Below are 13907 nucleotides of genomic sequence, written 5' to 3' on the forward strand. Positions count from 1 at the left end.
CCAGAGGTGAGCTCCCGTACCCGGGCTGGGACGGGTCGTCCAGTCTTCCCTTAACGCCGGGCTAAGGGATCCCGTGGGTAGCAGAGCCCAGAGTGTGCAGGCTGCAATAGAAGGGAGGCTGTCGCTCCCGGAGGCTATCGGGTGGAAGGGGCCATACCCCTGTCGTGTTACGGTATTGTGTAGAGCCGAGTTTGAAAGAGTTGTTATAATAAACGCGTTGCCTCAACCAGACGTCTCCGTGTGATTAGTTAAGGACACAACACTTGCATAAAAAAGAATAGCCAGTGGGTTTTCAAAGTACCTTCGTCTTACAAAAATCAATTTCGCGTGAGCCCACCGCATTAAAACGATGCTCAGCTGAGCAGGGCGAGCCACGTTGGGGGGGGAGTCACCTTATCTTTGTCACGTGCCGTAGCTCACGTGACTTCTGCCGCGACAATGTCTGGATGTTTTCGCCTGAGGACGACCTCTGGTGTTGCGATCGAAACGTCGCGATTGATTTTTTTCGTTTATTTCTACCTGCGTGAATTTACCGAAAGAACCAAAGGATATGAAAGACGTCTTGTCTGCTGAGCTTGTTCATATCCGTGTACATCGATGTCCCACATTGCTTACACGGACACACCACACACAATGAAATAAATAGAAACTAGAACGACTTAATTCCGGGGATGGGCAAAGATTGAGGAATCTCTTTCAATGGAGCGAGTTAAGTTTGTGCTCGATTCAACATCTCTCTGTCCGTCTGTGTCTCTGTTCCCCTCTGTGTCTCTCTCTCGCTGACTGTGTCTCTGTGGTCTCTGTATCTTTCATTCTGTCTTCCTCTTGTCTGTGTCTGTCCACCTCTCTCTCTTGTCAGTCTGTGTGTGTGTCTCTATCAGCGTCTTTCCAACTGTATTCAACTACCGACAGTAGCAACATGCGCCCGTTCAACTTTCATGGGCCCACGACTGCACGCGACTCAAACTTGCTCTGTGCAGAACCTGCACAGGAGGAGCAGCTGGTATTTGTAGAGCTGTTGGCTGGGTACCATCTGTCGGCGGGAGCGAGAGACGATGAAGCTCCCAAGCATTTCACTACGTTACCAACATCATATTTGCACTCGTAAGTTGCATGCCTAATTGTGTGTTTCGTATCGAATCTCATCTCAACCAATCGAAGGACGCCTCTCCCTAAGTGGCAGCTGCCCCTGTGTGGCACAAGGTGGCCCTGCACCGGCCTGCACGTGGACATGAGTCTGTCGGTAGGGGGCGATCATTGACGCGCCATCTCCGTTGTTTAGTTGCTGGATAATATTTGGAATTGCCACAATTTTGACCGTGACACCGACATGCAATGACCTGTGCGTCGTGAATGACACAACGCTATGTTTTTACATCTGCCGTGAAGCAGACTGCGCATATTGTGGTGCATGTTACTGGGGTAGCCAGGTGTGCTTGTCTGATTTGAACCTTGAACCTCTGCAATAAATAGAGAATGCACTACCATATTCTTGGTTCTTTCGGTAAATTCACGTAGATAGAAAATAAAAAAATTGGAAAATAATAAATTCATGAAAAGATGCCATTTGTCGACTGACTGAGATGACTGTGCCCACCACAGTGTACACACACACAGTGTACACACACTGTACACACACACAGTGTACACACACAGTGTACACACACAGTGTACACACACAGTGTACACACACAGTGTACACACACACAGTGTACACACACACAGTGTACACACACAGTGTACACACACACACAGTGTACACACACAGTGTACACACACACACCGTGTACACACACACAGTGTACACACACACAGTATGTACGTACACACACAGTGTGTACGTACACACACACAGTTTGTACGTACACACACACAGTATACAAACACACACAGTGTACAAACACACAGTGTACAAACACACACACAGTGTACACACACACAGTGTACACACACACAGTGTACACACACACAGTGTACATACACACACTGTACAAACACAGTGTACACACACACACAGTGTACACACACTGTACACACAGTGTACACACACACAGTATGTACGTACACACACAGTATGTACGTGCACACACACAGTTTGTACGTACACACACACAGTATACAAACACACACAGTGTTCAAACACACACAGTGTACAAACACACAGTGTACACACACACACACTGTACAAACACAGTGTACACACAGTGTATCCACACACACCGTGTACACACACACAATGTACACACACAGTGTACACACAAACACATTGTACACAAACACAGTGTACACACACAGTGTACACAAACACACACAGTGTACACACACACACACAGTGTACACAAACCCAAGGGGTCTCTGTTCAAGGGAGGGAGCAATGGAAAATGAATGTAAATCAACTTCAACTCCAACACCTCTCTGTGACGTCACCACTCAGCATTACCTTATTAGCGTGAAACGACAGGGGGAGGTGTACCTCTCTAGTGACGTCATGTCACCAAAGTGTTCACCCCACCCCGACCAAGGCGCCCTTGAACGTGACGTCACCTCTGCCTGGGTCGCCGTTTACTGTTCAAGTAGAATCCATATATGGGCATGGCCACGCACAGTGACTGGCGGTTCATTAACAATCTATTCACGTACGGAGGCGCTCATTGTGGGAGGGAAGTGTTATCGTCCCCACAAGTGACGTCATGTCACCTCTTGCTGCCGCGTGACATCACGAGATAACAGGAAGCTGCTGCTCCGCCAGTGCACTGAAATCCGAGGTGGGAAATTCTCATCGCGGTTGTGGTAGTGGTTGTTATGGTGGTGGTGGTGGTTGTTGTTTACCGAGGTAGAGCCTCGCTCTCTCTCGTAGGGATGTCAATTGAGTAGCAGCGAGCATGGAAGCGATGTCCAGGTTGAAACTTTACAGCGCGGGGCCTAGCCACGCAGGGCCTTGCGTCCTGCCCTCGCCTGATCGCGTTTGCTTCAATTATCTCACTTAAGTTAAATTTGTCTTCAGGCGGCTCGCCACTTTGTCACTTTGTTTTACTTTTAAATATTCACGCGGTTTTTTTTTCATTTTTTTTTACACCAGGCCAAGCCCACTTGAGCTGCTGTACCGCTTTTTGTTTTCAGAAGCGACTTGCCCAAAACACAACACAAGGTGAGGCTCGTCAACAGCGTGGCGGTGTTCACTCTAGACACGTGGCGGTGTTCACTCTGGACGCGTGGCGGTGTTCACTCTAGACACGTGGCGGTGTTCACTCTGGACGCGTGGCGGTGTTCACTTTAGACGCGTGGCGGTGTTCACTCTGGACGCGTGGCGGTGTTCACTCTGGACGCGTGGCGGTGTTCACTCTGGACGCGTAGCGGTGTTCACTCTAGACACGTGGCGGTGTTCACTCTGGACGCGTGGCGGTGTTCACTTTTGACGTGTGGCGGTGTTCACTCTGGACACGTGGCGGTGTTCACTCTGGACGCGTGGCGGTGTTCACTCTGGATGCGTGGTGGTGTTCACTCTAGACACGTGGCGGTGTTCACTCTACTTGGTGGAGTGAGGAAGCATGAATTCTGAGCAGGTGAAGGTGGCCAGGCGTTGCTCTGGACACACCACCACCTGTGAACCGTGCCAGTGCGTGACAGTGGTGGAGCCAGTGGGGGTGGGGTAGGCACGTGCCCCCCAACGATCCGATCGAAATCCATAATTTCAATAGGATCATTGGGGTTTATTAGTAACTAGCTTCACTACCCGGCTTCATCCGGGACTTGGATTCTTGTCTTGGATAAATTTCATATTCCCTTATATTTCACTGAAAAACCCTTAAAAATGTTGATGCTTTCAAGAAAGCAAAAAGCCGAAACAAATCAAGTTACCTAACTGGGATGTTTTCACTCGAGGAAATTTAACCTTAATCCACTTCTACGCAAGGTCGATTTTTGCCACTAGGGAAGGGAATGACGTGGCGAGCTGAAAATAGTCACGTTCACTTAGAAATTGCAGACGGCATAAGCTGTGAAAATTTCACGACGCCAGAGCTCAGCGTTGGAGAGGTTTTGCTGCTTCACACAAACAAACAAATGTAATGTTCTGATTCATATTTAAGATAGCAGTTCTACCCGTTCTTCGCACGGAGGATATGTATTGAAACTCCGAGAAACCAATGGCTTCATCGGCCAGGAGCGAAGCGCCACCTAAAATCTCCCGGCACGCTGTTAACAGCTCTAAGCATTGCAGAGCGCTTAACTCAGGTGTGTTGCGGGTTGACGCCACAAACTTCATGGTCATACAAAATACAAAAGTCTATTTTTATACTTTTTTCATTGTGCACAGTATGGAACCTACCCACATGACAAATTTCAAGTGTGTAGCCTGTTTGGGAATTATGCTAAACATTTCGACCAGACACACCCGTATCCACACATTTCCCTTTTATATGTAGACTAGCTTTACTACCCGGCTTTGCCCGGGACTTTGATTCTTGTCTTGGATTAAAACACGGTCTTCGCGGAGTGTTGGTGGGGGGGTATGCGTGACGTCAGCAGGCACACTGCGTAACGCTGCCGCATAGGGTGACATCTCAGATATGACGGCTATTGTAATACTTTGTGCATTGTGTCCAGTCTGGAAGCTACTCACGTGCCAAATTTCCAGTTTGTGTTGCATGTCGGCAAGTATACTGAACATTTCAAACAGACACAAATTCACAAATTTCCCTTTTATAATTATAGATGAATCAGCATTGTGCGACCTCCACTGCCACCGTGTGGCATATTACGTGCCAGGGACTCTATGAGAGGACAACAGTCCGTGTTCATATTTGGCAATAAGTAAGGGCAAAGCAGTTACAAGCGACTCACAGAATTGTGCGCAGTTGCGTATACAGTACACGACTTCCCTGAAGGCAAACACCTTCAGCGAGCGCGATGCCTTTCACACGCGTCGAATAAAAAGCATAGGACAAGTCCTTACTTAGTAACTCCTGACTAACAACTCCTTATTTACTAACAACTATTGACGAACAGCTCCTTACTTACTAACAACTCCTCACTAACTACTCGTTACTTTCTAACAACTCCTTACTAACAACTCCTTAATTACTAACAACTCCTTACTTACTAACAACTCCTTACTAACAACTCCTTACTTATTAACAACTATCGTTTTTCATTGCTGAAAGGGGTTGCCCCCCCCCCCCTACCTGAAAATCCTGTGAAAGGGTCAAGTTTTATTTTCAGTAAAGTCTATTAACTCTATTGAGCACGGAGGTTATATCAAAAGAGTATTTTATTTCTGTTTTCCTCTGTAACTCTTTGTAAGAATGTAGTCGGGAAGTTATCACAGCACACGTGCAGCTAAAGTCGGAACTGTTCATCCCAGCATTCAAAGACATCTGTGCCCTACTTTCACACCTCTAAGTTGCGATTTATGCATTTATGCATACCACAAATAGTATTATTTTCAACACCCTTTGCTATGTCAGCTGAATTTAGCTTTCATGAATATTCCTTTTGAAGCCAGACAGCCGAAATTGTGTGCTCGGAGTTTTGGGTTAACATTCATTTTGAAGATACGAGGGCTTCCAGGCACATTTATGACCATGTGCCCCCTCCTTGTGTGCCATAACAGCCCGTGTGATGAATTTGGGACACGTCTTCACTATATCATGAATATATGAATAAGTATAGACGTGTAAGTCACGTGTGACTGTATAAATGCATTCCTCTGTGCATCGATACTGACGTGTGGATATTCTTTTTTTATGTCTGCAGCTGTCGCTTCCTCTGCAGAATTGTTCTGATGGAGCAAAGGCACTCGGCGCAGCTCGGTGCATACAGCCCGGATCGTCCTGCACATTTGACACGGCACCAGAGAACACACACGGGAGAGAAACCCTTCAAGTGCAGTGTGTGTGGGAAGGCGTTTTCACGGTCACCACATCTTCAAGTACACCAGAGAACACACACGGGAGAGAAACCCTTCAAGTGCAGTGTGTGTGGGAAGGCGTTTGCACAGTCACCAAGTCTTCATGTACACCAGAGAACACACACGGGAGAGAAACCCTTCAAGTGCAGTGTGTGTGGGAAGGCGTTTGCACAGTCACCACAACTTCATGTACATGAGAGAACACACACGGGAGAGAAACCCTTCAAGTGCAGTGTGTGTGGGAAGGCGTTTTCAGATTCATCTCCTCTTGTAGCACACCAGAGAACACACACAGGAGAGAAACCCTTCAAGTGCAGTGTGTGTGGGAAGGCGTTTTCACGTTCACCAAATCTTCATGTACACCAGAGAACACACACAGGAGAGAAACCCTTCAAGTGCAGTGTGTGTGGGAAGGCGTTTTCACGTTCATCAAATCTTCATGTACACCAGAGAACACACACGGGAGAGAAACCCTTCAAGTGCAGTGTGTGTGGGAAAGCGTTTGCACAGTCACCAAATCTTCATGTACACCAGAGGACACACAAGGATCAGAAGATCCACAAGGAGTGGAGTCTGCAATCAGCTTGTGAAAGTCAAAGTGCCGCAATGAGCCCATCCCTCATGAAACAAGAACCGGAAGAAAATCCCAGCTTGGACACTTTTAAAGGCATCGAGGTGAAATATGAAGAGGTGAAGGTGAAATGTGAAGAAGTGATGGTGAAGAGCGAAGAAGTGAAGGTAAAATGTGAAGATGAAGATTCAACTCCAAAATCGGACCTTCACATCGATGGAGGCAACGTGAAGCAGGAGGAGACTTCTGACTGTGAGGCAGAGCGAGGCAACTCCCAGCAGTTTGTGGAAGTGGAGGTGTGGGTGGACTTCCTCCGAGACAATACAAAGTCAAATGGAGACCCGGTAGATGTGTAAGCTTGAGAAGATATCGCTCCAATAGATGCACCTTTGTCACAGGCCTTTAATGACAAGAATGTGAAGTTGAACACTCAATTCCTAGGTTCAACCTGCAGGGTCAGAGCGGCCAGTCTTTGTGGACCTGTGGGTTGCGTAGATCTCTAACCATGAGCGAGAGCCAATAAGCTCCCAAGCATTCGCAAGGTTCTAATAATTCCATTTATATGGTGCTTGCTTAATCGCCTCTGGCAATTCGGAGTTTTGTGTGGTATCTCGGCTCAAACACTCGAAGAGCACCCCCAAGTAGCAGCTTCCCCTGTGTGGTACAAGGTGTTGGCCCTGCACCGGCCTGCATCTGGAGAAGAGCTTGTCAGTAGGGGCCGATGGTTGATGTGGCATCTCAGTTGTGGAGTTTGTAGGTAATGTTTAGAACTTGATAAATTTTGACCCAGACGCCAGCATGCAATGGCCTACCCGTTTTTGAATGGCATAATGGTATGTTGTACATACACTGTTAAGCGTATTTTTTAAAAAATAGCTTCTTGTTAGTACGATGTAACCTGATGCAGTATATTTCACTGCAGTAATTCAATTTTGTTAATATGCCTGTCAATAATTTAGAATGAATACTCGTCCGATTGTGTGCGTACTTGTAACATTGTCTATAAGGGTCAAACATTGAATAAGTGATGTTAGGACAAAGTGTGTTTTGGAAGTAACCTGTACAGATAACTCAGGTGAGACTCATTGTTCTTGTGATACAGGTCAAAGGGTATTTTTGTTTTTTCAGGAAGCATCTTCGTCTGGAGCAACTCATTGTCTTTGAAATAGGGAGCACACTCGGATCATTCATCAGTTACAAGGCATACCACTCAAAAGTTACACGTAGAGGAGATACATTCTCTACAACACGAATTATAATTTTGTATTACGTGTTGACGTAAATTTTGTCGAACTAGGACATGAAATGGTCCTTGCTGATTAACGTCTGGATGTTCACAACCAAGGGCTGGAAGCAAACCTGACTGCCTGCGGTGCCCCTCGCAACCATTTACGGCCTTGGGCCAGGAAAGTCACGGAAAAAATTGCACACGAACGATGCCTCCACGCAAGCTCCCGATGCTCCGTTTTGAAGTTTGAAAATGAAAGAACTTTGAATTGTGTTATGTTTTCAATTAGATAATTGTATTTCTTCATTAAAAGCTTCTTAATTGTAATCGATATTTCGGTTGAATTTTCTCTCGTCAAGTAGATGGCCTTGCCAGGGGTTCCGTTCGATGCGGACTTTAACCTGGTTGGGATCGCGGGATCGAGACGAGGCTGAGATTGTTCATATCCGTGTACATCGATGTCCCACATTGCTTACACGGACACACCACACACAATGAAATAAATACAAACTAGGACGACTTAATTTCGGGGATGGGCAAATATTGAGGAATCTCTTTCAATGGAGCGAGTTAAGTGTGTGTTGGATTCCACATCTCTGTCCGTCTGTGTCTCTGTTCCACTCTGTGTCTCTCTCTCTCGCTGACTGTGTCTCTGTCGTCTCTATCTTTATTTACGTCTTCCTCTTGTCTCTGTATGTCCACCTCTCTCTTGTCAGTCTCTGTGTGTGTCTCTATCAGCGTCTTTCCAACTGTATTCAACTACCGACAGTAGCAACATGCGCCCGTTCAACTTTCACGGGCCCACGACTGCACGCGACTCAAACTTGCTCCGAGTCTCTGTGTGTATCTGGAACTTCTTTCGCACCGTACGTAGCCAACCATTCTAATCTGTGGGTCTCCCTGTGTGCGAGTCTCTGTGTGTACATTGAACTTCTTTCGCACCGTACGTAGCAGAACCTGCACAGGAGGAGCGGCTGGTATCTGTGGAGCTGTTGGCTGGGTACCATCTGTCGGCGGGAGCGAGAGACGATGAAACTCCCAAGCATTTCACTACGTTACCAACATCATATTTGCACGCATAAGTCGCTTGCCTAATTGTGTGTTTCGTATCGAATCTCATCTCAAACAATCGAAGGACGCCTCCCCCTAAGTGGCAGCTGCCCCTGTGTGGCACAAGGTGGCCCTGCACCGGCCTGCACGTGGACATGAGTCTGTCGGTAGGGGGCGATCATTGACGCGCCATCTCCGTTGTGTAGTTTCTGGATAATGTTGGGAATTGCCACAATTTTGACCGTGACACCGACATGCAATGACCTGTGCGTCGTGAATGACACAACGCTATGTTTTTACATCTGCCGTGAAGCAGACTGCGCACATTGTGGTGAATGTTACTGGGGTAGCCAGGTGTGCCTGTTCGATTTGATCCTTGAACCTCTGCAATAAATAGAGAATGCGCATCCATATTCTTGGTTCTTTCGGTAAAGTCACGTAGATAGAAAATAACAAAATTGGAAAATAATAAATTGATGAAAAGATGCCATTTGTCGACTGACTGAGATGACTGTGCCCACCACAGTGTACATACACACACAGTGTACACACACTGTACACACACACAGTGTACACACACAGTGTACACACACAGTGTACACACACACAGTATGCACGTACACACACACAGTATGTACGTACACGCACACAGTTTGTATGTACGCACACACAGTGTACAAACACACGGTGTACAAACGCACACACAGTGTACACACACAGTGTACACACACACAGTGTACACACAAACAGTGTACAAACACACAGTGTACAAACACAGTGTATACACACAGTGTACACACACACACACAGTGTGTACACACAAAGTGTACACAAACACAGTGTACACAAATACAGTGTACACACAGTGTGTACGTGTACACACAGTGTACACGTACACACTGTGTACACACACACAGTGGGTACACACACAGTGTACACACACACACACACAGTGTACACACACACACACTGTGTGTGTGTACGTACACACACACAGTGTGTACGTTCACACACAGTGTGTACGTGTACAGTGTACACACACAAACACACAGTGTGTACACACACACAGTGTACACACACAGTGTACACACAAACACAGTGTACACACAAACACAGTGTACACACAAACACAGTGTACACACACACAGTGTACACACACACACACACTGTGTACACACACAGTGTGTACACACACAGTGTACACACACACACAGTGTACACACACAGTGTACACACACACAGTGTACACACACAGTGTACACACAAACACAGTGTCCACACACAGTGTACAAACACAGTGTACAAACACACACACACAGTGTACACAAACACACACACAGTGTACACACACACACAGTGTACACACACAGTGTCCACACACCAAAGGGGTCTCTGTTCAAGGGAGGGAGCAATGGAAAATGAATCTAAATCAACTTAAACTCCAACACCTCTCTGTGACGTCACCACTCAGCATTACCTCATCGGCGTAAAACGCCAGGGGGAGGTGTACCTCGCTAGTGACGTTATGTCACCAAGGTGTTCGCCCCACTCCGTCCAAGGCGCCCTTGAACGTGACGTCACCTCTGCCTGGTCCTTGCCGTTTTCTGTTCAAGTAGAATCATATTTGGGCAAGGCCACGCCCAGTGACTGGCGGATCATTAACATAATTAATTCGTGAAAGCTGTCGCGACGGGTTCAGCACCTACGCCCCAGCCCTCTACATATGGGCCGGGCTCATTAACATAATATACTCAAGTACGGCCCCGCTCATTGTGGGAGGGGCGTGGTACGTCACGCGGCAGTAGCAGGTGACATTACGTCATGTCACCTCCTGCTGCCGCGTGACGTCACGAGATAACAGGAAGTTGCTGCTCTGCCCCTGCACTGAATTCCGAGGTGAGAAATTCTCATCGCGGTTGTGGTGGTTTTTGTGGTTGTTGTGGTGGTGGTTGTTGTTTACCGAGGTAGAGCCTCGCTCTCTCTCTCCTAGGGATGTCAATTGAGTAGCAGCGAGCATGGAAGCGATGGCCAGGTTGGAACTTTACAACGCGGGGCCTTGCCTCCTGCCCTCGCCTGATCGCGTTTCCTTCAATTATCTCGCTTAACATACTCTTTGGTTCTGTTCGGTAAAGTCACGTAGGTAAAAATAAAATAACAAAAAATCACGACGTTTCGGCCACAACACAAGTGGCCTTCATCAGGTGAAGGGACTGGACTGTCCAGAGGACAGCGTTGGAGTGAAAACAGCAAGCCCAGGTCGCGTCCTTTAAGCTGTGTGGGAGGAAACACGAAAAAAACGCCTTGACAAAGGAATTAGCATAAAATGATGTACTGGACCGGCACGGGGTCGGGGGGAGTTTTCATAATGTTGGTGTGAAGGGAAATAAGCTGCTGTGAAAGTTTGGGATACCACTACTTGAATAAATATACTGTACCATTGAAAATTAGTTTGATGTTTGGTTTGATTTAGAACATCTTTCCAATGATTGCTTAATTTGAAACCATCCTCTCGGTTGAAATTGTGTCTGTGTTTGTAAATCTGAATTGCCTCGTGGACACATCTCTGATAAAAACCCGTGGGTTTGCAGAGAACCTTGGTATCGGAGAAAACTATTTCGTGATCACCCACAGCGTAGTAACAGTGATCAGCTACGGCAGAATAATTCGTTCTGCCGTGTTTCAAATCTGATTTGTGTTCGCGAATTCGGTCAGAGACATGTCGTTTCGTCTCCCTGATATAGCAGTCACCACAGGTGCAGCTCAATTTGTAAACCCCGGGATACTGTAAGTCAGGAACGACATCCTTCACGGATGGGATTAGGTCACGGATATTGTGGTCTGTATTGAACCGGACCAGGATCTTGTGTTTGTTTAGAATTTTGGAGATCTTTTTAGTAACGCCTGCTATATATGGTAGTATGATGGTTTTGACCGGAGTATCAAGTGGTTGTTTCTGTATGGAGGGAGAAACAGCGTGGCGGATGGTACGGTCAGAGTATCCGTTTCTCTTGAGGGCCAGGTGTACATGTTTTAATTCACTGGTCAGGTGGTGTTGGTCCGAAATGCAATGTGCCCTGTGGTATAACGTTTTGATGAGAGAATTCTTTTGAGCTGGGTGGTGGTGGGAATCAGGTTTCAAGTAGGAATCTGTGTGGGTGGGTTTCCAGTAGACAATGCCCCAGTGAGCCATCAGGTCTCCTCTCAAACAGAACATCCAAGAATGGTAGCTTGCCATCTTTCTCCACTTCCATGGTGAATTTGATGGCGGGATGTCTAGAATTGATGTGGTGTAGGAAAAGGTTCAAAGCTGGGAGGCCATGTGGCCAAATGGCGAAAGTGTCATCCACATATCTCTTCCACAGGGAAGGTCTGAGGGTTGAAGTCTGGATGGCGTCTGATTCAAGTTTCTCCATGAAAACATTGGCTATCACTGGTGATAAGGGAGAACCCATGGGGGTACCCTCATTTTGTTTGTAGAAGGTGCCATTCCAAGTAAAGTAGGTATTGGTGAGGCAGTGTCTAATCAGCGCAGGTGTATCAGGGTCTAGTCCATGTTGTACCAAATTTTCAATGATTTCAATGGTTTCAGGTACCGGGACCTTGGTGAACAGGGAGACTACATCGAAGCTGACAAGGATATCGTCAGGGGACAGTACAACGTCTTTGACCATAGAGACCAAATGAGCTGAGTTAAGTACTGCTGAGGAGGTCTTGCCAGTGAAAGGTAGCAAGGTATCTGACAGAAAACGTGCTAGCTTATAGGTAGGGGAGTTGATCGTGGATACGATGGGTCGTAGTGGAGTGCCTTCTTTATGAATCTTGGGGAGACCATAGAATCTAGGGGGTCTTGCAGCAGAAGGTTTTAAGGAGGGACGTTTAGTTGGTTCGATTAGGGAGGTCGAACTTGTGATGATCTTGTTAGTTATTATAGCTAGGCTATTAGTAGGGTCATTTTAAATTTTTGAGTAACTTGCATCGTTGAGTAGGTTCTGGATTTTGTTGTTGTACGAATCTTTATCCATAATTACAGTAGCGTTGCCTTTGTCGGCTGAGAGGATGACTATATCACTTATGTTTTTTTAAATTCGCGAGTTCAGAGCGTTCATTTTTGCTGATGTTGCTAATGGGTTTCTTAGCATTCTTAAGAATAGTGGCTATTTCAGCTCTCGCAACGTCTGCTTTGATGTGTCCTATGCCTTTAAGGGCCACATCGACCTGAGAGATGATATCATGTACAGGAATATGTTTCGGGGTGACAGCAAAATTTAGCCCTCTAGCCAGTACTGTTTTCAGATTGTCTGAAATTGGGGTGCTACTCTGATTAATGACGATTTTGTTAACGTCTAGTTTTGTTATATGTGGGACTGGGTTCTTCTTCGATAGGTGGTTGAATTTAGAAATCAGGTTAGCTTTGTATTTGACTGAAAGTGAATCGGCAGAAGAAGCAGTCATGTTGTCTACGTGGTTCCAATCAGGTGACATTTTTTGTGTTAGCGTTAAATGAGCTTATAGGAGAGTCCTGTCTAAAGTATCGAATTCAAAACGGAGTAGTCTTATCCTCTCTGAGATTAAAGATAGGCTGGCCTTAAACAGAATCTGTTTAGAATTCGGTGAGGATACAGCAGCAGATGTGAGTGTGAAAGCGATGGGTATTACCTTGTTGTCACGACATCTTTTGAGGAAGGTCAGCGTCTCGATGAGCTTTGACTTGTCCCGTTGTCTGTTGAAAGCTCTAACAGATAGGTGAAAGCCCTCCCCGTAGAGGTTATCAATTCTAGATTTGAAGCTTTCGTGACTGTTAGGATCCATACCTTGCTACCTTTCACTGGCAAGACCTCAGCAGTACTTAACTCAGCTCATTTGGTCTCTATGGTCAAATATGTTGTACTGTCCCCTGACAATATCCTTGTCAGCTTCGATGTAGTCTCCCTGTTCACCAAGGTCCCGGTACCTGACACCATTGAAATCATTGAAAATTTCGTACAACATGAACTAGACCCCGATACACCTGCGCTGATTAGACACTGCCTCACCAATAGCTACTTTACTTGGAATGGCACCTTCTACAAACAAAATGAGGGTACCCCCATGGGTTCTCCCTTATCACCAGTGATAGCCAATGTTTTCATGGAGAAACTTGAATCAGACGC

The 13907-nt window shown here is 46.4% G+C and overlaps 1 protein-coding gene across 4 annotated transcripts in view; it reads left to right on the forward strand.

Annotated features, from left to right (window-relative positions):
• Window positions 1-13907, forward strand: part of LOC116958165 (uncharacterized) — a 45460-nt gene that overhangs the window by 17443 nt on the left and 14110 nt on the right. The window contains exon 4 of one of the 4 annotated variants that reach the window (XM_076055922.1): window positions 5838-8034. The exons of 2 other annotated variants lie outside the window; for them this stretch is intronic. In XM_076055922.1, the coding sequence (XP_075912037.1) occupies window positions 5838-6835 (998 nt within the window). In that variant the 3' untranslated portion in view covers window positions 6836-8034. Of the gene's footprint in view, window positions 1-5837; window positions 8035-10524; window positions 10654-13907 lie in introns of those variants that run through there. One more of the 4 variants, XM_076055918.1, reaches the window with a different exon arrangement.

Source organism: Petromyzon marinus, chromosome 73, assembly GCF_048934315.1.
Source record: "Petromyzon marinus isolate PM22_M1 ecotype Great Lakes invasive population chromosome 73, UKy_Petmar_22M1.pri1.0, whole genome shotgun sequence".
Lineage (NCBI taxonomy): Eukaryota > Metazoa > Chordata > Hyperoartia > Petromyzontiformes > Petromyzontidae > Petromyzon > Petromyzon marinus.